Source organism: Manacus candei, unplaced genomic scaffold (genome assembly GCF_025592945.1).
Source record: "Manacus candei isolate 608988 ecotype Guabito, Panama unplaced genomic scaffold, ASM2559294v1 h1tg000022l, whole genome shotgun sequence".
Lineage (NCBI taxonomy): Eukaryota > Metazoa > Chordata > Aves > Passeriformes > Pipridae > Manacus > Manacus candei.
In genome coordinates this window covers 5,728,326-5,751,979 of record NW_026138070.1, presented here as the reverse complement: position 1 = coordinate 5,751,979, position 23,654 = coordinate 5,728,326, and the positions used below count along the sequence as shown (strand labels likewise).

At 49.4% G+C, this 23,654-nt stretch overlaps 1 protein-coding gene across 2 annotated transcripts; it reads left to right on the top strand.

The window, feature by feature from the left end:
• On the top strand, nt 1–23,654 carry C1QTNF12 (C1q and TNF related 12). 2 transcript variants are annotated; one of them, XM_051786426.1, is made up of 8 exons: nt 1–1,708; nt 9,503–9,622; nt 10,627–10,738; nt 11,209–11,387; nt 15,867–15,975; nt 16,732–16,822; nt 20,899–20,977; nt 21,523–23,654. In XM_051786426.1, the coding sequence occupies exons 1-8, from the start codon at nt 1,538–1,540 to the stop codon at nt 21,619–21,621; spliced, it is 960 nt and encodes a 319-aa protein (XP_051642386.1). In that variant the 5' UTR covers nt 1–1,537; the 3' UTR covers nt 21,622–23,654. The 2 variants fall into 2 exon arrangements, with proteins under 2 accessions (XP_051642386.1, XP_051642385.1); XM_051786425.1 differs by having other exon boundaries at nt 11,206–11,387; nt 21,523–23,652.

Genomic DNA, 23,654 nt, shown 5'->3' with positions numbered 1-23,654 from the left:
CCTCCTGAAGTGCTGGTAGGACACAGAGAACCTCTGGGTTTCTGGGATTTTTAACAAACAGCCCACCCTGTAAAGAAATCAGCCCCCCCTGGAGCCACCCTCTGATGGGAGCTGAGGGAAAACAGGGAAGAGCCTGGGAAATCAGGCAGCATTCTGATTATCCTCGTGTGTGATGCCGAGTGCTTATTCCAAGCCACATATTTTTTAGCTCTACCCCCTGTTCCCCCGTGCAGCTTTACAAACTTCCCAGAAAAATGGTGATTTCTCCGAGATAATGAAGGGGAGGGACAGAGCAGGGCTGAGGGGAGGGAGCAGGGAATGGGCACTGATTTAAATCTGCCTGGCACACGGGCCAGCTCCACTTATCAGGGAGTCTAATAGGAATGTGAAGAGAATAGGCTTGACAGCTCATTAGAATGTGATCCCTCCTCTTTTTTTTTTTTTTTTCTCTTCCCTTTTCTTTTCTTTTCTTTTTTCTTTTGCTTTTCTTGAAGTTGATGGAAACTCCTTCGGGAAAGAAGGACTTCTCTGCCGAGGTAAGGCAGGAGCTGAGGAGGGGTTTGCCAACGTGCAGCTGGGGAAAGGAGCAGCAGGAAAAACCAGACCCTCCGAGGTCCCTGAAATCCTGCCCGGTGTGAGGGGAGATGAGGATGCAAAAGCCACGAGGTTCTGCACCCTGACAGCTGCTGCTCATCCTCAGAGAAAAGGGAAAGCTCCCTCAGCTAGAGAGGGAGACAACCCACACTTGGGGAAACTCTCCCTGTTCCCGGTGGAGCTGGGGACGCCCTCGGATTCTTTGTTTCTCCTCGTTTTAAGTTTAATGGTGTGAGAAGTCTCTCTTCCCCCCCGACAAGGCTGTGATGCTTCCAGCCCCTCCAGAGGAGCACTGGCTGTAGCAACCTTGGATTACAGTCCCCCAGCATCCTGGAAGGGAAGGATGAGGACTTGTCACTGAGGAAGGGGGAAGGATCAGCCCAGAGGGAACGGATGGAACGCATCCAAACCTGCTCTGAACCCAACACGAGGCTTCAAATGACAGCAAGTGAACCCTCCTGGTGAAGAGGAACAACCAGAGCCCCCCTGATGAGTTCGTGTTGTCAGCTCTGGCCTGAGCAACTCTTGCCCAGAGCAGTTTGACTTCTCATAGCTGAGTGCATTTAAAACAAGTCTGAAGACTTATTTGAGGGGGGTAGAAGGGAGAGCAACCCTTCAAGGTGGGTGGCAGGACTTTTCAGGGCCTCTTGTATTTATGTAAAGCTCCCAGAGGCTGAATGGACTTACCTCCTTCTCCGAGTGAATCCAGATTTTAAACAAGTTGATCTGGACCATTTCCATGTGTCCTGCTTGAGCAGAGACCTCTCAGCAACCAGCACATTCATCTCGCTGCCCATCTGACATTGCACAGCCCAGAGGATCTTCTTTAGCACTTCCGACCCTGCTACTTTTTATTTTTGGAGAGAGGACTCTCTTCCTTTATTGGTGGTGAAGGTTTTTTTTTTTTTTGTGCTTGGACTTGGCCCCTCCCTCCCTTTCCAAAATGAAGGGGTGCACCTGGGTGTTTGTGGCAACTTTACTGTGTCAGCAGTTTTGCCTCTTCAGGGTTTCAGCAGCAAAGAGAGAGAGGAAGGTGAAGAAAGAACCTAATCAGTACACAGAGCCCTTCAACACCACCCTGTCCAACAGTGAGGAGCTGCATGGGCATCCCAAGGTGGGTGTTTGTGTCTTGGCAGAGCTCAGTCCTGCCAACAGAGTGGTGCTGCTTCCTTTTTCCAATGATTTCAGGCAATCTTGCTAAAATGCTGCTTGATTTTTAAGGAGAGAAATGTTCCCTCTTTTGCCTTTGCATGACTGATTTTCTGGCTTTGCTGGAGCAAACACTGGAATACTCCAATTTATGGTTGTTTTGGAACACCCAGGACTGAAGTTCCAGTCCCCTTGTAGCTGATTGAGGGTAAAGATGTTTTAAAGTTCTGATGTATGAACAGCATCAGCAACAACTTAAAATTAAAGCAAGTGGGCTATCACAGGAATGATGCTGGGATTTTAATGTGCCTCTTGCAGGCAAAGTCTTAACTCTCTGAAAATGTTATTTCAAACCCTTCTTTAGCAAATACAACGTTATAAACATCTCAGAATGCCAGAGCTTTCTGTGTGCAGGAGAATGTGGCCGAAAATCAGAGCTGAGAAGGTTTTGGGTGTGGTCAGGTGATGTGTTTAGGGTGGTTGTGGCTCTAGGAAAGGGTTCAGGATGGTTTTTAGTTGTGTGTAAATGGGAAGTGAAGCCTCTGTGTGTGTGTGTGTGTGTGTGGTACCTCTGTGGCTGTAGCTGGTGAGTGAATTTGGCAGGGTTAAATGTTAAATGTTTGGGAGAATCACCCAGAAAACTTCCACTCGGTTGCTCAGAGCCCCCAGAATCCTTTAGGATGAATATTTGCATAGAATGCTCGGGAAGAATGCTTGGGAATAGCAGAGAAGGAAGAGCAGGTTTTAGGAGCAGGGGCAGGATGAAGTGAAGGGAGACTGGAAGAGGGAGCAGGAAGGGAGTCTCCCCTATGCCACAGGCTCTCTCCCCCTCCCCTGCTCACACAAAAATGTCCCTTGTCAGGACAGAGTGACCTCTCCAGCACGACTTTGATCAGCAGCATTAGGGCTGGCAGTCACTATAGCAATGGGGGAACAGACCTGCCAGCAACTGGGGCATGGCCGAGGGGGAACAATTGGGCTGACATCCCAAATATCCCACTCCGGGCTGTTGTGAGAGTAATTGGTTAAGGTTGGGCAGGTCTGGGGACTAGTCCTGCATCTAAAAGCTGGCTGTGCCCTCAGAATTGTCCTGGGGGGCCGTGAGCTGCCTTCCTGCAGCTCCTCTTTGTGCATGTGTGTGGCGGGGCTCTGCCGGCACAGGTTGTGCACAGGCTGAATTCTCGAGGTGCTTTTAATCCATCACTTCTGGCTCTCCCCACAACTGCTTCACTCTCTGCCCTTGCAGAGGGGCCACGGACAGATCTGGTGCCACTGTTTATTCTGGAGTTAATTTGCCTTGATGTGAAGTGGATTGGACCACGAGCAGGATCCATCCTGATTGCAAAAAAACAAGCAGGAACCGGTCCTGGTTAATTCTGATGCAGTCACACATCCACTGGGGCTGGGGAAAAAAAAAACCACAGAGGCTCGTGGGCATTCATTAAAGCAGACATTGTTTGGAAGCTGCAAGTTTGTGTGTCGAAATGCTTTGCTTTAAAATATCCATGGCAAAGGTTTGGCTGCAGGACGAGCTGGCGAGTTCAGCTCGGGCAGGTTCTGCTCAGGAAGGATGGGACAAACCAAACCTTTGATGTCAATCACTCCCCAGATTTTTACAGAGGGTTTGAACTTTTCTCCTTGGAATCTGTTTTGAGCTGAAGCCCAGGATGGTGAAGTGTCGCTTTTTAAACGGTGTATTTTTGTATTTTATGTTTGTGTAGCACCTGCCCAGGCTCTGGGAGGGTTTTACACAGGCTGTAAATGCTTAAGAATTGCCACCATTTCTGGGGGAAAAGTCGCTTTTTACACCACACCATCACCATTTATATTCACTAAGGGAAGAAGTAAAATAATAGTTAAGGTGTCCTTACCTGATGTGAGGTTGTTCTCTATGAAAACAGACCTTTCAGAGCCTTGAAGCCTCTGAGAGCAGTTTTGTTTCATGAGGGGATGCCCTGCACAGGAAAATGAAGCAGCAGCAGTGTCCCATTTAATCCTCTGCAGCACATAACAGGAAAGATGGAATTTTTGTGGCCTTGAGCAGTAAAAATTAAGGCTGTGTTTACCTTGGAGCACTCTGTGGCCAACTGGTGGGTTTATCAGAGCAGGGAATGAATTATGAGCTGGGAGCAGTGATTTTTATTCCTACTGTTGAAAAGGTAGATGTGTTTTCCTTCTAATTAAGCCAAACAGTTTGGGACAAAACTCTCTTGGGAATTCTTTTAAAACAGGAGTGGAGAAAGCTCCCCTTTAACATTCACAGTCCATGAGTCATGTGGTGAAACCTCTACTAAAACAGGGAAGCAGAAGCCTCAAATCTGATAAACCCAATATTTCCGTGGAAATAGTGAGTCTGTTGGGGTTTTATTTTTATTTTGGGTTTTGTTTTTTTTTTTTTTAAATAGGTTTTCTGCAGTCTTATCTTTGAGCTGCTGACAGTGTGATGTGCTTGCCAAGCACATGAGAGTTTTCTTCTCTGACACAGATGGACTAAAAGAAAAAGAGAGAGAGTAGAACATGAGGGATGGATGCAGAGGTTTGGATCTCCTGGATCTTCTCCCTGGGACTGGGTTTGGTGGAGCACCAGCAGCTGCCACTTGCCAGACTTGCCTCGCCCTGCCTGCACATGGGGCTTTAGAGCAGGGAGGGGGGGTTGGATCCCAGAATCCCAGAGTGGTTTGGCTTGGAAGGGACCTCTGGAGCTCATCCAGTCCAACCCAGGCAGGGTCACCTGGAGCAGGGGACACACAGCAACCTGTTCAGGTGGGTTTGGAATGTCCCCAGATAGGGAGACTCCAAGCCCTCCCTGGCTGTTCCAGGGCTGTTCCAAAGCTGTTCCAGGCTGTTCCAGAGCTGTTCCAGGCTCTGCCACCCTCATGGAAAGCAGTTCTGCCTCCTGTTGAGGTGGAACTTGTTGTGTTCCAGTTTCTGGCCTTTGCTCCTCGTCCTGTCTCTGAGCGGAGTTTGGCACCATCCTCTTGACCCTCCTTGGAGATATTTGTATGGATATGAACTAGACAACCCCTGGATGTCCCTTCCAGCTGGAATCCTGGCTCTGGCAGACACCAGGGCTTTGCTCTACCTGCTTTACTACTTAAATCTCCCTGAGTTATTTCTTGGGGGGTCTTTTGCTCCCAGTTGAAAGCAGGAGCTGGTTCCGTGACATTACCTGGACCAATTTCTCCTCTGTACAGAGATTTCAGGCTGAGCCTGCAGGGTGTGACTGCAGGTGGAACAGAGAGAAAAGCATTTTGGGGCCTGACAAGTGCTAAAACCAGGGGAGAAACTGGGCTGTGACCTCCCTGTAACAGGTGTTGCTCTCTTTGGTTTTCTGTCTGACATTCGTGTCTTACTCTGGAATATTACGAGAGAAGTTTTGGGAATTTTCTGAACAAAGAACGCACAGAATCACAACAATTCCTCATGGCCCACGTGCAAATAATGATAATAAATAATGAGAAACATGATGTTTTCTCACCCAGAATGACCCTGCTCCAGGAGAGTCGTTAAACTCATTAAGGGTGTGACCACTGCAGCCTGTTTGTGGTTGAAGTGTAATTTTTTAATCACAGAACACAGTGGGAATTTCAGTAGGAATTCCCTCTTGGATTTGGCTGAGATAGCAAACCTAACGCTTCTGCTCTGGGGGAGAATTCTTGAGGGAGCTTTGAAAAACCACAAGTGGTCAGGACCTTGGGTTTACATCTCATTAATAAGCAGGAGTGTGCAGAGCTGTAAGTTATTAGCAGCTGACACAGGGGGTTTTCAGGCTAAAATAAGAGTGCTCTGTCACTCTGTGTCCTGGTCCAAGTAAAACACACTACTGAAAGAAATTATTCATTCTTCATTTTCATAATGAAGCAGGCAAATACCCTGGCTGGTGTAAATCAGAGGGAACAACATAGAAATGCATGGATTGAGAAAATGGAAATGCTCACTCAAGTCCATTTTGTGCCTGGAAATTAAATTAAACCGAAACAAAGGATTCTTAAATACAATTTCCTTCCAGAGGGACAAATTCCCAGATAAGTGAGCAGAATTGCAGGGTAATCACTTCAGGCACGGGCTGTGGACTGGAATGGTCTGGAGTCTGTTCTTGGATACACTAATTACAGGTGGAAAGGATGCTTTCCTCTCACAAAATTATAAGTTCTCGTGCTTTCTTTCCTTCCTGACCCACTCTGAGAACACAGGTTTTAGGTGTAAAACTGTGCTCACAGGTGGTGGTGACTTTGTTCTTCTCTCCACCCAGACCCTGGAAGGACTTTTGCCCGTTTCCAGTTGTCTTTTTTGGGCTGGATCCCGACATCTGGAACGTCAGGGAAGTCCAGATGCAGTTCAGGAACCTCTCAGGATCCAAACTCTGCTTTTTGAGTGTGGATTTGGACCAGTGGTTTCTTCCCTGTGGCTGAACCTTGAATGGCCCTGAGGGGCTGGAGCCAGAGAGATCCAGCACCCAAATTCCAGCCCAAAGTGTCTCATTGGGAAGGAAATCAGGGAGAGCCTGGGCTAATTCCAGTGTCACCCTCTGGAATGGAGTGAAAGGTGCCATTGTGTTCAGACTTAAAGTCCTGCTTAAAGACCTGATTGAAAGCTCCTTAACAACCCCTGGCAAGGCTCCTGTGGGGTTTGGAGGTGCTGTTTTAAGGAGATTTCCCTGGATTTACCCCGAGGATTCCTCCTGACTCCTGCAGGGTGTCTTTGCCCTGCAAACACCCCCTCAAGGAGGGACAAATCCCCTCTGGGATTGTGGGGCTGTTCCCCATCCCTGCAGGGTGTCTTTGCCCTGCAAACACCATCCCAAGGAGGGACAAATCCCCTCTGGGATTCCAGGGCTGTTCCCCATCCCTGCAGGGTGTCTTTGCCCTGCAAACACCCTCCAAGGAGGGACAAATCCCCTCTGGGATTGTGGGGCTGTTCCCCATCCCTGCAGGGTGTCTTTGCCCTGCAAACACCCTCCAAGGAGGGACAAATCCCCTCTGGGATTGTGGGGCTGTTCCCCATCCCTGCAGGGTGTCTTTGCCCTGCAAACACCCCTCCAAGGAGGGACAAATCCCCTCTGGGATTCCGGGGCTGTTCCCCATCCCCTCGGATACCTGAGTTGGCTGTGAGGTCTCTCTTGGCTGCTGGAGGCTCCCTCTGCCAAAAAAAACAGAGGCTTGCCTGCTTATTGCTGGGATTGCTCCTGCATGCCATAGTAATTAAATAATAATACCACGAGCATGGAACGTTCATTTTAACTGTCAATCAGCCCTGGGCTGGAGAAACTGGGGAGTGCCACCAGTGTCTTGTGGAGGGATTTGTGATTTAACCAACCCACTGCAAAGGGATGGGATTTAGGGTTTTTTTTACTGTTTTTTTTATTTTTTTATATATACCTCAGGGGTTTTTTTTAATTTATTTATTTATTTTTCTGGGATGTACCACGAGTGTCTTGTGGAGGGATTTGGGATTTAACCAACCCACTGCAGAAGGATGGGATTTTATTTTAATTTTTTAACTGTTTTTTTTCTTTTTATATATATACTTCAGGGGTTTTTTTTATTTATTTTTTTCTGGGATGTGCCATCTGGATGTTCCAAGGACTTTTGTAAACTTTGGGGACATTTGCCTCTGGCTTTGATGTTTACATATTTCAGTGGATAAACTTGCACCAAAGGACTCTCTTTGGAGTGTCTTTGACTCTTTTCTCCTGCTTCCCAAAAATCTCCACTCAAGCAACCTGTGGGCAGATGAAATTGTTTTAGTGAGGTGTCTGATCCCCCAATCCCTGGGATTTCTGGGCTGCTCCATGTACAGCACTTCCCAGTGATGGAATTTCAGAAAGCTATTGAAGCTTCAAGTAATTAAAAGGGGCAAAAAATAAATTAGCTACAACAACCCACCAGAAGCCCTTGGCTGAACACAGTTTGTGGCTGACTAGAAATGTGGTTATAGTAGTAAAAAGTCCGTTCAAGCCTGATTTTGGGAGAGAAATAATGAACTAAACTGTCTTGCTCTTGGTTTTGATACAGACTAAATTTGTGGGGAGTGTGGATAACCATGACCCTGATTAATTCAACCAGAATGAAGATGGGGAAATGTCTCAGGGTGTCCTTGATTTTATGGAATTGAGGGAGTTGTTTAACAGAATTTGAGATGTTTAACAACTGCTCTTGCTCATCTCACACCTGATTTCGGGGGAGCTGCTGGTTTTTCACAGCAGATCCCACGGAGACTCTGGTCTTTTCCCCCTCAAAATGGGCTTGCCCTGTTATTCCCAGTTAAAATTTGCAACCCTCTGTCCAATCCCTGCTGCTCTCAGGGGGGTGTGTGGCTGTTTTTGGGACCTGACCTGCATTCTAACATTCTAAAGGGTGCTTTTTTTTCCTGCTATGTGGTGGAAGTGAGTCTGTTCTTATAAGTGGGACTAGAAATGTGATTAAAAGTCAAGCTGGTTCTCTGAGAAGTTGCATTTAGGGAGCAAAAATGGGACAGGTGCTGAGCAAACATGCACTGGGAGCACCTTGCAAGGTCACTCAGGGCACTGAGGGCAGAGTTTTGGTGTCTGAGCTGTGGCAGACCTGCTGTCAGACCTGCAGGAGCTTCATCCCCTCAATAACATCCCTTGTGCCCCAAGTTGGTTCAGCAGGGATCCAAAACCAGGCACTGCAGTGCCAAAGCTCCTCTGCAGAACTTCTCTGTCCACTTATGGGATGTAGAGAGTTAAATTTGGCCTGTGGTCAGACAGGGACTCTGGGTTTCACTGGGAGTTGTGTTTCCTCCTCTATGCATGTTTGTCACTCTGCAGCCTGTGATTTGAGAGTCAGGCAGCATTTCGAGGCTCTCTGGACGTTTTTAATCCCCTTTATTGCTCCTTTGAGCCAACTGATGCCAGTGGGGAACAATCTCTGGCATCTGGGCAGGTTTGCTGTGGTATGAGAGTGGTTTGAGAGTCCCAGCAGCTTGAGAAAGGTCTCTGAGGGACACTCAGAGCTCTTGGCTCGTACTGGTTTCTCAAGCACCCTCTCTGTGCACGTTTGTGCTGGGGATGTGCTTTAGGCAGCAGGCAGCAGTCTGGTCACAGAATCATAGAATCAGCTGGGTTGGAAGGGACCTCTGAGATCATCCAGTCCAACCCTTGATCCAACCCCGCTGTGGTTCCCAGCCCATGGCACTGATGCCACATCCAGTCTCACTTTAAAAACCTCCAGGGATGGAGAATCCCCCACTTCCCTGGGCAGCCCATTCCAATGGCTGAGCACCCTCTCTGCAAAGAAATTCTTCCCAAAACCCAACCTCAACCTCCCCTGGCACAGCTGAAGACCCAGCCCTCTTGTCTTGCTGATGGTTGCCTGGGAAAAGAGACCAACCCCCCCCTGGCTCCCCCCTCCTGTCAGGGAGTTGCAGAGAGTGAGGAGGTCTCCCCTGAGCCTCCTCTTCTCCAGGCTGAGCCCCCCCAGCTCCCTCAGCCTCTCCTCACAGCACTTGTGCTCCAGTCCCTTCCCCAGCCTTGTTGCTCTCCTCTGGACCTGCTCCAGCCCCTCCATGTCCTTCCTGAGCTGAGGGCCCAGAACTGGACACAGCACTCCAGGGGTGGCCTCCCCAGCGCTGAGTCCAGGGGCAGAATCACTTCCCTGGCCCTGTTGGCCACCCTGTTCCTGATCCAGGCCAGGATCCATTGGCCCTCTTGTCCCCCTGGGCACACTCTGGCTCATGTTCTCTGACCCCGTGGAATGGCCAGACAGTGGTTCCAGGCTTTGCTGTTGTTTGTTTTCAGGTCCTGGAGTCTGCAGACCCCCGGATCACAGACCCCCGGCGCACCTGGATCTCCTTCGTGCACCGCCCGGACGACGGGAACACCTCCAAGAGGAGATGCAAAGGGAAGGACAAGAAACTGGTGGGTTGTTGCTGCCCTGCACTGTGCCTTCCCTTCCTGCTGCTCCTCCTCAGGGGGTTTTGGGTGCTCCAGCTTTGCCTTCCCACCCCGGGGTGTGCTGACTTTCCAGTTTGTTTGTGTTTAATTCCTCCAAGTGTTTTGGAGAAGTCTGAGCCAACAAGTGCCTCGTGAGATAAGGTGTGGGAATTCCACTGCAGCACTCGCTTTTGTTTTGAGCAGCTGTTCTTGGACTGAGCCTTTTTTTGCTTATTTTTCTGCTCAGCAGAAATAAAAATTGTCCTCTGCCATTTATTTTTTTTTTCCTTCCACCAGCTCAAGCATCTCAAAGGATATATATTAATCAAGGTGTGGACAAGGAGTTGATTTCAAATCTGCTGAGTGACTCTTAGTCACGTGAGCACTTTTAATCCACTGCTAAGACAATTTTGGATGCTTTCCTTTTATTTCTCAGGGAGCTGATAGGCAGGAGTTCTTCCATGCAGGCTCCTGAGGAAACAGGAACAACGTGCCTCAGGAATAGCCTTGATGAACTCTGCACATTTGTTCTGTTAGTTTAAAGCTCTGAGGTGTTTGTAGCTGTGCTTTACAGGGGTTTGAACTGTTGGATTTTATTCTGAGAGCTCTGCTGTCCCAGCAAACCCCCCGGGAGTGATCGTTATGTCTGAGCAATTAATAATGTCAGGTATGGCAAGAGGGATATTCCAGTTCAGATAAGAAGCTGAAAGGCCTTGTAGGATGCTTTGGTGGTTTGAGAAGACACAGAGGCAGCAAACTCAGCCTTGTGCCTGAAGAACCAACCAGTGTTCACCTGAGCAAGGTTTCTCCTCCCATGTGAAGCACATGAGTAAATTCCAAATGCTGGGATTCTCAGCTGGATGGAAAGGGAGTTTAGGATCTGTGTTTGAACTGGTGTTGGAGGGGGCCTCGTGGCTGAGAGAATTTTTGCTCTGTCCCTGTGATTCCCTGGTTCTAATTCCCATGTTTTGCTTGGGTTGCTCCCTCAGCGTGGCCTCGTTGGGCCCCCGGGACCTCCTGGGCCTCAGGGACCTCCGGGAGCCCCTGGAGCTGAAGTGACCCGGGAAGTCCTTCTGCAGGAGTTTAAGGAGATCTTAAAAGGTAAAGACTCTGAGAGCTTTTTGGGAGCTGCTGCTTTTGGGCAAATCCACAGCTGGCTCTGCAAACGTTCGCTGGTGGCTTCAAAGGCCAGGCCTTGAAACCAAACCTACAACTCCCTGACAGGAGGGGGGAGCCAGGGGGGGTTAGTCTCTTTTCCCATCAGCAAGACAAGAGGGCTGGGTCTGCAGCTGTGCCAGGGGAGGTTTGGGTTGGAGATTAGGAAGAATTTCTTTGCAGAGAGGGTGCTCAGCCATTGGAATGGGCTGCCCAGGGAAGTGGGGGATTCTCCATCCCTGGAGGTTTTTAAGCTGAGACTGGATGTGGCATCAGTGCCATGGGCTGGGAACCACGGCGGGGTTGGATCAGGGGTTGGACTGGATGATCTCGGAGGTCTTTTCCAACCTGGTTGATTCTATGATTCTATGATTCTTTGCTTTCCTGTTCTTTTTCTTCTCTTTCACCCTCAGAAGCCATCGAACGTCGAGCAGCCCTGGCTGTGTCAGCCCATCCCAGCCAGCTGCCTCCACTCCTGCTCTCCCTGGAGGAGGTTTCATCCCACAGGCGTGTGGAGGAGGCTTTCCACTGCAAGCTGAAGGGACAGGTCACCGTGGATAAGAAGACCCTGGTGGAGCTTCAGAACTTCCAGTCGGTGAGGAGGGATCAGAGGCTGAACCAGAGCCCCACTCTGGGTGTGGAGCAGCTCCAGGGCTGGCTCTGTGGGGAAAGGCTCATCCCAGAAACCCCTCTCAGGCTTGGATTACATGGATATAGCACCACCTCAGCACATGGGGGGATTGTTGGGGTGTCTGTGCAGGACTGATGGTCCTTGTGGATCCCTTCCAACTCATATTCCATGATTCCATGATCTGCTCTTTTTTTCAGTGCCCACCCCGTTTAATTCCAGAGTAACATTCAAAGGTGGAAAAGTGTTAGAGGCAGACAGAAGCCGTTGGTTTTAGTTTTTAGAACCCAAATAAAAGTCAGAATTTTGTTAGCTGGGCCAATCTTGATGCTCAAATTTTTTCCATAACATTTTATTAGAAGACTCACAGATATTACCCATATAATTGAATTACAATCAGGTTACAATGACAAGCACACCCTCGTGGCCATGGTTACAAGCCAGCTGTTGAATTTAAGATTAAAACTTGTACTGACAGTTGCAGATAGGACCTGAATTTGCAGTGTCAGTGTTAGGCAAAGTAAGAGCTGAAAACAAATAGTTATTTGATAATTGAGGAGACATTCTAGAATCTGTCTGAGAGCACGAGGCCTTCAGAGACGTGGTTGCTTTTGGGAGGTGAGAAGCAGAGTTTGATGGACAGGGACCATCAGCAGGGTTTGCTAACCCTGCCTGTGCAGTGAGGTGCTGACTTTCTTCCCAGCTGCTCTGAGTCCCGTTTCTGGAGAATCCTGTCCCTTCTGGAGCAGTTTTCTGCTGGACTTCCCCCAGCTGCAGGACTGGAGGCAGTGGTTGTGCTCCAAACAGGGTGCTTTCCTGGCTCTTTCCCAACCACACTTGTGGAAGCTTGGTTTGACAGCGCTGTGGGTGCTGGCACCGGGGCAGGATTGCACTCGAGGTGTGGGCAGGGCCAGAGAGATCTGCTGCCTCATTAATTAGGAGGGGAAAATGTGAATAAAGACATCTCAGCCATGGGCGCGTGGGCTGCTCCTTCCCAAGCTTTGGGATCCTGTGCCCAGCTCCCTTCTAATTGCTCTGGTGTGGGAGGCTGGCAGGGCTCTGGATGCCAACCTTTCACTGCAGCTTGGGACAAGAAGTGTCTGGTTTTGGCTTGTGCTCTGAGCCAGGGGAATTCAGCAGGGAGGGAGGGAGGGAGGGAGGCAGTGGCTGCTCCTGCAAGGATGAAAACATTGTCTTGAAACAGTCCAAGGAGGAGAGGGAGATAATTCCACTCCCACCATTCTCTCAGTTCAGTGTGAGGAAGCCAAAGGTTTGATGCTTCTCAGTGAGATAACAGGGATTGCCTCTAATTCCTGGATTTGGAGCTTCCCCAAAGCATTTGGAGGTAGTGGGAAGAGCTGGTGCTCAGAGCAGCCTCTCCCTGTATCCTCTGATTCCAGTCTGAGTCACTGTGACCTTGAGCATCTCATCCTTCAGTGCTGAATTCCCTCTAAGAACATTCCCTCCCTCTGGGTCTCCCAATTTCCTTGCTGTGTGGGATGAAACACGGGACACTCCTTTCCCTTCCACCTTCTCCTCCTGGATCTCCCACCTGAGCTTTTCTCACCTTTGCCTCTTGCAGTAGCTCTTCACAGCAAGAATTGAAGCAGTGCAGCCTCTGACAGGCCATGGGAAGGGGGATTTATCCGGGGATTTTACTGGAATTAGATCATTTAAAGTGGCCCCAGAGGCTTTTCATGGTCTCCAGTGCCTGGAGGTGGAGCTGAAGATCCTGCCTTGGGCAGGTGAATTCTAGTGTTGGATCAGGAGGTTGGGGCATCCCTGTTCTTTAACAGCAGATAATTCCATACCTTTCTTCCCACTGAAAAGCAAAGCTGGCACTTCCCATCCCAGTTCTTGGAGCTTGGCTCCTGTTTCCCTCCTGGCAGTTGTCTGGGGATGTGGGGATGGGAGATGACTGAGGAAGAGAAGCTGGTTTTGTGCAGAGTCTGAAATACTGAAATATTGTGCTTTCTGGAAGAACTCTGTGCAAGAGGGAGTTTCTCAGGAACAAATCCCTGGAGCAGCTTGGATGAGTGTGCTCTGGGAGGCAGCAAATGCAGCAGGAACTCTGCCACAGGGTTTAATGGAATATTTTGCCCAGAGAACCTCACCCTGCATTGTCTGCTTCTGTGAGCAAAAGAATAACAAGCCACAGAGGGCATGAAGAAACAGGAATGTTTTATCAGTTATAATTTGCTGGTGCCTAAAATTGCCTTCCATGCTCAGCCAGTGGTTTTGGAATTATGTTGCTGATCCTGCTAATAACTGGAACGAGAAAGGAATGAATTAACTGTGCAGTTCTGCACATACAGGGCTTGGACCTGCTTTCAGTGGGGTAAATCAAAAATAGAATTATCAAAATTATGGTGTAGTGATGGCATAAGAACACAATCCAGGCTCTTTGTTGTTAGCTCAGCTGTTATACTGATTGTGTGTGTGTGTGCACAGAAGAAAACACAAAATCAGCCGAATAATCTAATTTCTAAAATGATTCAAAAATTCCAAATTCTAAAAAGAAAATAGGAAATAGAGCTGGTTTTGTGTGTCAGGATGTGCACAAAGGCACAAGTCAGTGTCCAGTGATGAATACAGAGACTTAGAGATCATTGCATGACATGCAATTGCCCTGCAGTTCATTATTATTGTTTTCCCATTATACACACACGTGAGCAATGGATGTATTTTCACAGAAAACATTTCTAGTTCTGTGAAATTTAAGACTGGAGCTAAATCTTAGCTCTTAGAGGTAAAACCTAGGAATTAACTCTTTTGTGAGCCTTGCTTTGGGGTTGGCTGAATAAAGGCAGGTTGGTCATTCTACTCCTTTACCACTGAGTAACCAACCAAACACCACCAGGCCCAAAGATTCAGAATTTTAAATCACATTTAGGCTGGAAAAGACCTCCAAGGTCGTTGAATCCAACCTTTGATCAGCACCTTGTCGACCAGACCAGAGCACTGAAAGAGAAAACTACATCAATTATTCCTCCTGCCCTGGCAGAGCTGGGGTTTTCTGGCTGGGATGAACAAGAAAAGGGAGGCAAAAAAGCTGTTCCACTCCTTTTTTTTTTGGTGTAGCAGCACTGCTGTTCATGTGTTCCCCGTGTCTCAGGCCCCTTTTTGCCATCTCCTGTTGGAAGGCACAGTCAGATTTGGCTGTTGAGGTCACTCAGCCGTGTGTTTGGGGCTGGTTTGGGGATTTAGCAGTGTGGGTGAGCCTTCCCAGAGCCAGACCTGAGCAGCTCCTCTGTCCCAGAAAACCAATCTGGGACAAATCTCCCCACTCAGGGCTCGGGGGACACGTTCCCAGTGCCCAGAGTGCCCTTGTGGTGGAAGCAGAGGCTGACTAATGTGCTTTTTCTTGGCCCACTGCAGCCTCTCCCCAGCCCCAGCCAAGCTCACACGAGGCCAAACCAAACAATCAACATTTCTTGCAGGGTTTATTTTAGTCTGAGTCAGATAATCTGCTGTGAGTTTGACTCCAGGCCTCCTCCTTGCCACGAGGAGAAGCTGCATGTTGCCTGTTCTGGAGAAGCCAAGCCTGGAACAAAATGAAACTAAAATGGAATCTCTGAGAATCCAAGAGTTGCTCTTCAATGGTCTCAAAGCCATCTGATTTTGACCTAAAGTGGGCAGAAAACCTTTGGAGACCCACAGGAGTGTTTTGTCTGTCCTTGGTACCAGAAAAATGGGGGGGAGATTCCAGGTTAAGCCTGGGGACAGGGCTTGGCCTCATCTGGGAAGTTCTGGGGACTAAGAGGGACCTCTTGACTCCAATAATGGGAGGTTTTGTGTGTCAGAACATCAGTGGAGGCCACTAGGACCAGAACAGGGATGGAATAAGGACTAGCACAGGGATGGAATAAGGACTAGCACAGGGATGGAATAAGGACCAGCACAGGGATGGAATAAGGACCAGCACAGGGATGGAATAAGGACAAGAACAGGGATGGATAAGGACAAGAACAGGGATGGAATAAGGATCAGAACAGGGATGGAATAAGGACAAGAACAGGGATGGAATAAGGACCAGAACAGGGATGGAATAAGGACCAGAACAGGGATGGAATATGGACAAGAACAGGGATGGAATAAGGACAAGAACAGGGATGGATAAAGACAAGAACAGGGATGGAATAAGGACCAGAACAGGGATGGAATAAGGACCAGAACAGGGATGCAGTAAGGACCAGCACAGGAATACAACAAGCAGTCTAGTCAAGCTGAGTTGGAAGAATTCAGCAGTGGGAAAAGGGGCATCTCTGTGTCTTACACTGATAATTTTGCCTTTTGTGGGCACCAGAGGCTGAGAGAGAGCCCTTCTGGAATGTGTTTTCGGGGGGAATCGAGCAAATTTTTCCAAGTTTTTTCTCCTGCAGGTTGGCTGGTTCTTTGCTGAGGGTTCTGGGGGCTCATTCAGGCTCTGCTTTTCTCCCCTTGCAGCCTCTGGCCAAAGGAGCTTTCCTGCGAGGGACGGGGCTGAACTTGGCCACGGGACGGTTCACGGCGCCCGTCTCGGGCATCTACCAGTTCTCAGCCAACATCCACGTGGGTGAGTGCTGTCCACAGGAACCTCTGCCACGCAGGGAGGAGTCCTGGAGAGCCCCCTGCATGCAGGGAGAAGCCTGGCCATGTCCCTTTGGTGCCATGTCCCTTTGGTGCCATGTCCCTTTGGTGCCATGTCCCTTGGTGCCATGTCCTTTGGTGCCATGTCCCTTTGGTGCCATGTCCCTTTGGTGCCATGTCCTTTGGTGCCATGTCCTTTGGTGCCATGCCTTGGGCTGGGTGCTGGTACCACAGCAGGGCTGCTCCCTGCACACCACACCAACCAACATTCCTTAGGGAGCACCAGCTCAGGGACCAAATATGTGCAGGAATTGTGGCTCCCACAAAAGACTTTGGGAGAGATGAAGATGATGATGATGATGATGATGATGATGTAGAACTCCACGAGGGCAGGTTGGACTGGGTTTTGTCACTGCTCCTCTGGAGCACCCGGAGCATCTCTTCTCCATCCTCTCTTTGCTTCCAATTGCACTTTTTCACCCCTTAAATGTTATCCCAGAGGTTCTACCACCATCACTGATGGGCTCAGACTTGATCCAGTGGGGGATCCCCCCTGGAGCTGGTTGGCACTGGCTCCATCACACAGGGGGGAACTTTCTGGCAGCTTCTCCCAGAACCCACCCGGTAACCCCCACCCCCAAACCCAGTGCAGAAACCACGAGGCTACTGGTGCCTCTCTGAAGCCCAAAACTACCACCTGGTGGCCTGTTCTGTTCTGAAAATGCTTCTGTTTTCCCCCCAGACCACAGTGAGCTGAAGAGCAAAGTGCAGCTCCGAGCCAGGGACAACGTCCGGGTGTTGATCTGCATCGAGTCCCTGTGCCACAGATACACGTGAGTCACTCCCAGGGTGGCCTTGGCAATTCTTTTTCTCACCCAGGTCAATGTTTCAACCAACTGGGGGAGAAATCAGGTTCACCAGCAGTGGGTTTTAAGTGATAAATGCTCGTGGAGCTTTTCTGCAGGGAGAGATTCCATCCGGCCCTTGGGTTTTTATGTGTTTCTTTAATTCTGGTTTTTTAACCTTTCAGTTCAGTTACTGATTTAGTTAATTAGTTAAATAACTAATTTAGTTAATTACCTAAATATTACTACTCTTACCTAAATATAAAATAATATGCCTAAAATGCATATATTGAGAGAATTGTGAGTGAACTCAGCTGGAACTCAGCTCCAGGTGCTGAGTGCTCAGCTACCATCATTAACACACAGAGCCACAGAAACACTTCAATTTTGGGGCCAGAGCTCAATTTTTAGGATTTCAACCTCCTCCTGCATGGATCCCAGCATCTCACTCGTGATGTTGGAGTGATGAGGAGAATGAACAAGTGGAAAATAGAAGGGAATGGGTCCTGAAGCAGAAAGTGCAGGGCTTGTACAGAGATTTTTGACACCTTCTTGTGGCCTCAGCTGACCTGGGGAGCTTGCTTAGATAATACTGCTGAATTTTTCTCTGCTGGGGGCAAAACTCTGCTCAAGAAACAGCTTTTTTAGGCCATGGCACCCTTGGGGGTTGCTCCTTGTGCCCCAGGGCTATGGAAATGTGTGTTGGCTCCTCATTTTCTGTGCTCCTGTCACCCTTTGAGCTGCAGTCCTGAGGTTCCCTGAGTGCCAGGGAAGGCCAGTGAGCCCAGGGGGATTTGGGAAAGCTTTGCTGGGACAAAGGGGCTTGGGGAGCCCCTGTCCTGGGCCAAAAAGCCCCCAGCAGAGGGCAATGCTGCTTGCACAGAGTGGCCACAGCCTGTGGCTCTGCCCTTGTCACCAGAGCAAAAATACCTGTCCAGGGCTGTTCTGCCCTGCCTGCAGCTCTGCCAGCAGCAACAGCACCACTGAAATATGTCCATTTATCCCTAAAACCACCCCACAGGTGCAAGTTCAAACCTCCAAAGCCCATCAATGTGCTGCTGGACTGGCTGGTTCAGCCCTCCAGGGAGTCAGAGAGCTGCAAATAGGGCTGGCCCCTCTCCACAGGCATTTATTGGCAGGGGAATTGGACATGAAATTTGGGATGATAAACCTCTCCCAGGTTTCATTGGGCTGTGGGAAAGATTTGGTTGGTATTGAGCACCCCTCAGTGACTGGGGTAAGAGGGAAAGTCAAGGAGGGAACTGGAGCAACTGGCACCTCCTGGGCCTTGGAGGCTCTTGGGAAGAGTTTTTAGGATTGCAGCCCTTGGTGAGGCACTGTCAGACTGGCTGCTCTCAGCAGAAGAAGGAAGGGTTTTGTTGGGTTTTTTCCCCCTTATATCCCAGTCAGCTGCAAAATTTGGGAGACATTTAATTTCTAGTGCTTGTGAGAATCCCTTCAGGTCATGCCATGAGTGGAGTTCAGCTGGATCTTGAAATCGGGGGGGTGTGTTGACAATGAGTGATTTTTGGGACAGCCCAGGCCTTTAATCCCATGGGTTGGTGAGGTATGAGTAGGGCAGAATCTTATTTTTTAGGAGTAGCTCTGCCCAAATGCCTTTGCAGGGTGCAGATCCCACTGCTGCCCTTCCCCCTGCAAAGAGCACACTCAACTCAGCAGCTTTTTCTCTCTCCAATTTCGGTGCTTTTTCCTTTTCACCTACAACAGCCTCCTCTTTTCTTAGCAAGTTTATCCAGAACGGGATAAACTTGGATTCCCAGACCTTGGATTTCCTATGAGCAAGTTCCACAAAATCATTTTCCACACGCTTTGGGAACGTGGAAAGATGTTCCCTGTTGGGATGTGAGGAAGTATTTCCTTTTGGAGGACTCACTTCTGTCTCCAAGCCCTGCTCTCTGTGCCTTTCTCTCCTTTGCTGTCCTTTTAGGTTATTACTAAAAACTCTGCTCCCAGCACAACTCTAGTCCTGCTTCCTCATTCTGGGAAATGCAAGCACAAGAATTATCTGAATAGGAAACTTCCCTGTGCCTTCTTCATTGCAGATCTTTTCAGCTGAAAGCTCCTAGAAAGCTGTTCTGGTTCTAGCTGGGGTGTGGGAACCTCTCTGTCCCATCCAGCCCAGACAGGTTTATTGGGATCTTTGGAGATTAACTTGCCATCTAAGAATTTATAGCTGCCTTCTCCAAAGAACTGGGACAGCAAACCCTTCTTTTTCTTAGACAGAGCTGACCCAGATGTTAATCATTGAGATAAAACCCTCTGATGTCTGGCTTGGAGTTTTCCTCAGCTGTCCAGGGTCACAATTTATGATCCTACAAGGCTCTGGGTTGGTTGGGCAGTGAAGCAGAACCAGCAGAATTCTCTTTTCTTGTGGGGTGGGTGGGAGTGGGACTGGCCTGTGGCATGGAAGGAGCTGGCTGGAGGGATGGGAACCTGCCTGGACACCGTGCTTGTGGAATTTCCTGGGATGTGAGCACACAGAGCCACATTTCCTGGGATGTGAGCACACAGAGCCACATTTCCTGGGATGTCAGCACACTCAGTCACTCTGGGAGGGAACTGGGAGAGCCCCTGGGGCTTTGGGCTCAGGATGGAAACTCGGGAGGCGAAGGAGACAGTTGGAGTGGAAGAGATTAATGATGGGAAGTCCCCACCCCAGTTGGGCTTTTGGCAGGATATGACACACAGCCTGAGCTCCTCAGCCAAGCTGGTGCCAAGTGGCTCCTTCTCCCTGGGCCAAATTGCCCCCAGTTGCCTTTCACATCATCCCCTGGCAGGCAGCACGTTTGCACTTGCAAGGTTTCATCAGCAACCCCCTCCATGGAAAAAAAAAGGGAGGAAAGGGGTTGGTTTTCTTGGGAAAACAACCAGCTCAGCCAGCCCTGGGGAGGCAGGGAAGAAGCATTTGGATGACAAATGACCCAGTGTGGACCTGGAGAAGCAGCAGCCTCTGAAAGCAAAGCCGAGGGGGGGCTGTGAAGGGAAAAAGGGCTCTTGGCTTGTTTGAAAGGATGCCACAGTCCCAGGGAGCAGTTTTTGAGGTCAGAGCAGGGTTTTCCTCAGTCCAATCTACACTGCAGGGGTGTGGTTCCCATCCTTCCCTTCCCAGGGATGTGGTTCCCATCCTTCCCTTCCCTGCTACGCTCCCACCACCATTCCCATGAAGTCGGCTCCGTTCTGGAAGGTGCTTTGGGGCTGAGCTCACACAGGCCATGCTGGTGTCTCAGGAACCTCCTCCCACCCTGGATCCTGCCCAGGGGAACCAGGTTGGAATTCTGTGAACAGAGGAGCAGCTGTCCTGCATCTCCCAAGGAACAGGATGGCTCTTAGAGCACGATGTTAGAAAAGAGCAGCTCTGCTCCAGTTGGAGCTGAAGCACAACTATTCAATGATTGGGTTTTTTTGCTTCCATGTGCCCCCCGATCCAAATGTCCTCCCAAAACAGCTGCAGGGGATGTTTTTCTCACCCAGACTGACTGCCTGTGTCCTTAAGGTGAAACAGGCCTTTCACACCCTGCAAATAAACGAGCTGTTGTTGGCAGAGTGCCTGTAGCTCTTTGCAGAACAACAAGTATAAACTGTTGTGGGGGTCAGAAAAACGGGATAATTGATGTGTAGATCAATCTAAAGGGCATTTAGGGTGGGGATAGAGACTACAGGACCTTGAGAAGGTGAGAGAAAAGAGGGCTCCCAGTCCTGCCCCCAGCTGGGTGTTGAATTCCCAGCCCTGTGTGAGTCCCCTGTAGGGTTTCCATCAGACAGCGAGGACAAGGTTCTGTTTTAAGGCAGCTGATTCCTGCTGGAATCATGGAATGGTTTGGGTTGGAAGGGACCTTAAAGCTCATCTTGTTCCATCCCATGGCAGGGACACCTTCCACTATCCCAAATTGCTCCAACCTGGCCTTGGACACTTCCAAATGCCAGCAGGTCACCTCTTGAGTACCCTTGGTCTCACTTCCAGGGGGGTTGTGAGCCAGTTGTCATTCCAAATGCAACTGCTGTGGTTGCCTAAGGGGTTTTAACCCGTTTATTTCTCTTTTTAGGTCTTTGGAAGTCATTGCTGGGCTGGAAAGCAACAGCAAGATCTTCACTATCTACGTCCATGGGTTACTGCAGCTGCAGGTGAGTCCTTGCACCCTGGGAATCACTGCCCTGCTTCTCTTGGAAGGCTTTGGAATTATTTCCTGGCCAGGCTGAATTCTCAGCAGCAGAGGGGGAAGGTTTTATGCCCCTTTTCCTGATGTGAATGAACTGAAATGCCTCAGCTGGGGGGGACTGGAGAGAACCTGGGGCAGATCCACATTTCACATCCTGATCTTCAGGTCCAGAAATAACCTCCCCTCTACGAAATGATAGCCAATATTTTTCCTTCTCCACTCTCCCCTGGCACTGCCAAAGTGACAATTGGATTTCCCATCTCACAAGAGGGAAGCTGAAGCACAGGTCACCCCAAAAGATGCCAGTGCAGAAAGGACTGAGTTAAAATAAACCTATAAGAGTTTCCCTGCAGAAAATCTCTTCCCTCCCAGTCAAGGCTGATGTTGGGGCAGATCCTGTTCCCCCAGGGAAGGGCAGGAGGCTGCTGGGCTTAGCTGATGGAGGTAAAATGGGTTCTTTTTTCCCCTTTTTATGCTGGAATGTGTCAGATATTTCCCTTTCTCCTGCAGGCTGGGCAATACACCTCCATCTTCGTGGACAACAGCGCCGGAGCTCCCGTCACCATCCAGAACGGATCCGACTTCATGGGAATGTTGATGGGAGCGTAGCAGGGAAGGGAAGGATGGGAACCACATCCCTGGGAAGGGAAGGATGGGAACCACACCCCTGCAGTGTAGATTGGACTGAGGAAAACCCTGCTCTGACCTCAAAAACTGCTCCCTGGGACTGTGGCATCCTTTCAAACAAGCCAAGAGCCCTTTCCCATTCACAGCCCCCCTCGGCTTTGCTTTCAGAGGCTGCTGCTTCTCCAGGTCCACACTGGGTCATTTGTTACCTAAAACGTGCTTTTGTCCCTCTGACACAGACTCTTTGATATTTAATTTGTGCTTCACCAGGTGCTCACCTGAGACTCGGGGGGGGGGGTTTGTCGTGTTGTACCTTTATTTCACAGTAGCACTTGTAACCAGCATGAACTTTTGGGGTCCATTGGGGGCTGCTCGACTTTGTAAATGAAGGATTGAGAGGGGGGAATGACATAGTGACTTCATTCTGTGGGTGGTGGAGGAAGGAGACAAGGGTTTGCTGGAAAAACTGCCTTTTCCATGCGATTTTAAGTTGTCTCTCTCGTGGGAACTGGATATATCAACAAGGAGTGTGTTAAATTGGAGGGGAATCCAATCTGAACTCTTTAATTCTTGATATCAGAGTATTTCCCTGATGTTACTGAAGCTGAATAACTCCCTGCCAGTGCTTTGGGGCTGTTTGGAAGAGGTAAAAAACCCCAGGGCACCACTTTGAGCTCCCTCCCCGTGTTCTTATGTTTTAATAAGAGACACCCGTGCTTTGGGCTGCACCACAAAGCCAGCAGCTCCCAGGGGGCATCAGACTGGTTATCCAAAGCCTGGCAAAGCTTTGGAGTGAGGCTGGAAACCTTGGATCAGGTGCAGCACCTCTTGGAATGAAAGACAGCCCAGGGCAAGGCTCACTCCCACCAGCTCTCCAGGGTCACAGGGCTGAGTTCTGCTCAGAGCCTGGAAGTGCTGGCAAAGACCATCCAGGGAATGTTTTCCAGACAAATCTGGTGCAAATGTCAGATTGAGCCCCCTCCCAGCAGCTTTTCAGACAAACTCAGCTTGATACAGTGAAAGGGTGGTGACATTCTGTGGGTCAAGGTGTGACCCAAGGGGAGGCAACATCCTGGGATGTTCTTAATCCCAAAGAAGACACCCCCCTCATTTAATGCAGCTTTTCCCTTCCAACAGACTCCTGTGATTCAGCTGAGCTGAGGAAATTGTGGAACAGTGTCAGAAATAGGTGGAAAGAAGGCCCCAAAATGAGTCCAGGATGTTTGCAGGGAATGGGAGAGATCCCTTCTCTGCTGCTGCAGGTTTTGCTCACCTACAATAAATTTGTGCAATGAAAACAAAGGTTGCTGGGGCAGCAGAAGGGGTGGGAAATGTCATCCCTTGCTGGGGCTGCTCAGGTTGCTCAATACATGACATTTCTGGAAGCTCCAGGTGATGCTGCTGGTGAGGTTGGAGGGAGGCAGAGATGTTGTGTTTGAGGAGCTGTGGAAGGATCTGCTGGAAAGGAAAGTTTGTTGTAATGTGATTTTTTTTTTAGAAGAGTCCTTTAGCTCTGGATGAACTTGCCCATCCAGCAGTGAAATGGGTTGGAGCAGCCAAGAAACCCTCGAGATGCTCTTGCTGTGGCTGCACAAAACTCCTGACTAATATGGACACGAGGCTGGGCTGGGGCTCAGACAAACCCTCTGTGAGGCTCCTGAGCTGTTTGGAGAGGGGGGAGATTAATGGTGTACAAAGCAAAGCTTCAGAGCTCTTCTGTTGTCATAAACTTCACGGGCCAAGAGGGTTTAAGAACTCGGGAGTCTTCGGGATGAAGGAGTTGTTTATACCAAAATAACCCCCACGTGCTTGAGCCTGTGCTGCAGTGGCCAAGTGTGTTAATCCCACCCAGTGGCTGGTTGTGGAGAGCAAGGGGAGAAGGCTAAAAAAAGCCACAGATCAAGTGGTTGGGGTTTTTCCTGGGTGTTTAAGACAAGCTCTCCCTATTCCTGGGTATTTAAGTGCTCTCCATATGAGCTGAGGGGGATGTGATGGGGACACCTCACTCTTGGGCT

Excerpts from the sequence above, each read along its gene's own strand:
- C1QTNF12 (XM_051786425.1), top strand. The coding sequence starts at position 1,538 with ATGAAGGGGTGCACCTGGGTGTTTGTGGCAACTTTACTGTGTCAGCAG. Across the intron at positions 11,388-15,866 it reads AGCTTCAGAACTTCCAGTCG|CCTCTGGCCAAAGGAGCTTT; the intron begins GTGAGGAGGGAT and ends CTCCCCTTGCAG. Across the intron at positions 16,823-20,898 it reads TCCCTGTGCCACAGATACAC|GTCTTTGGAAGTCATTGCTG; the intron begins GTGAGTCACTCC and ends TTCTCTTTTTAG.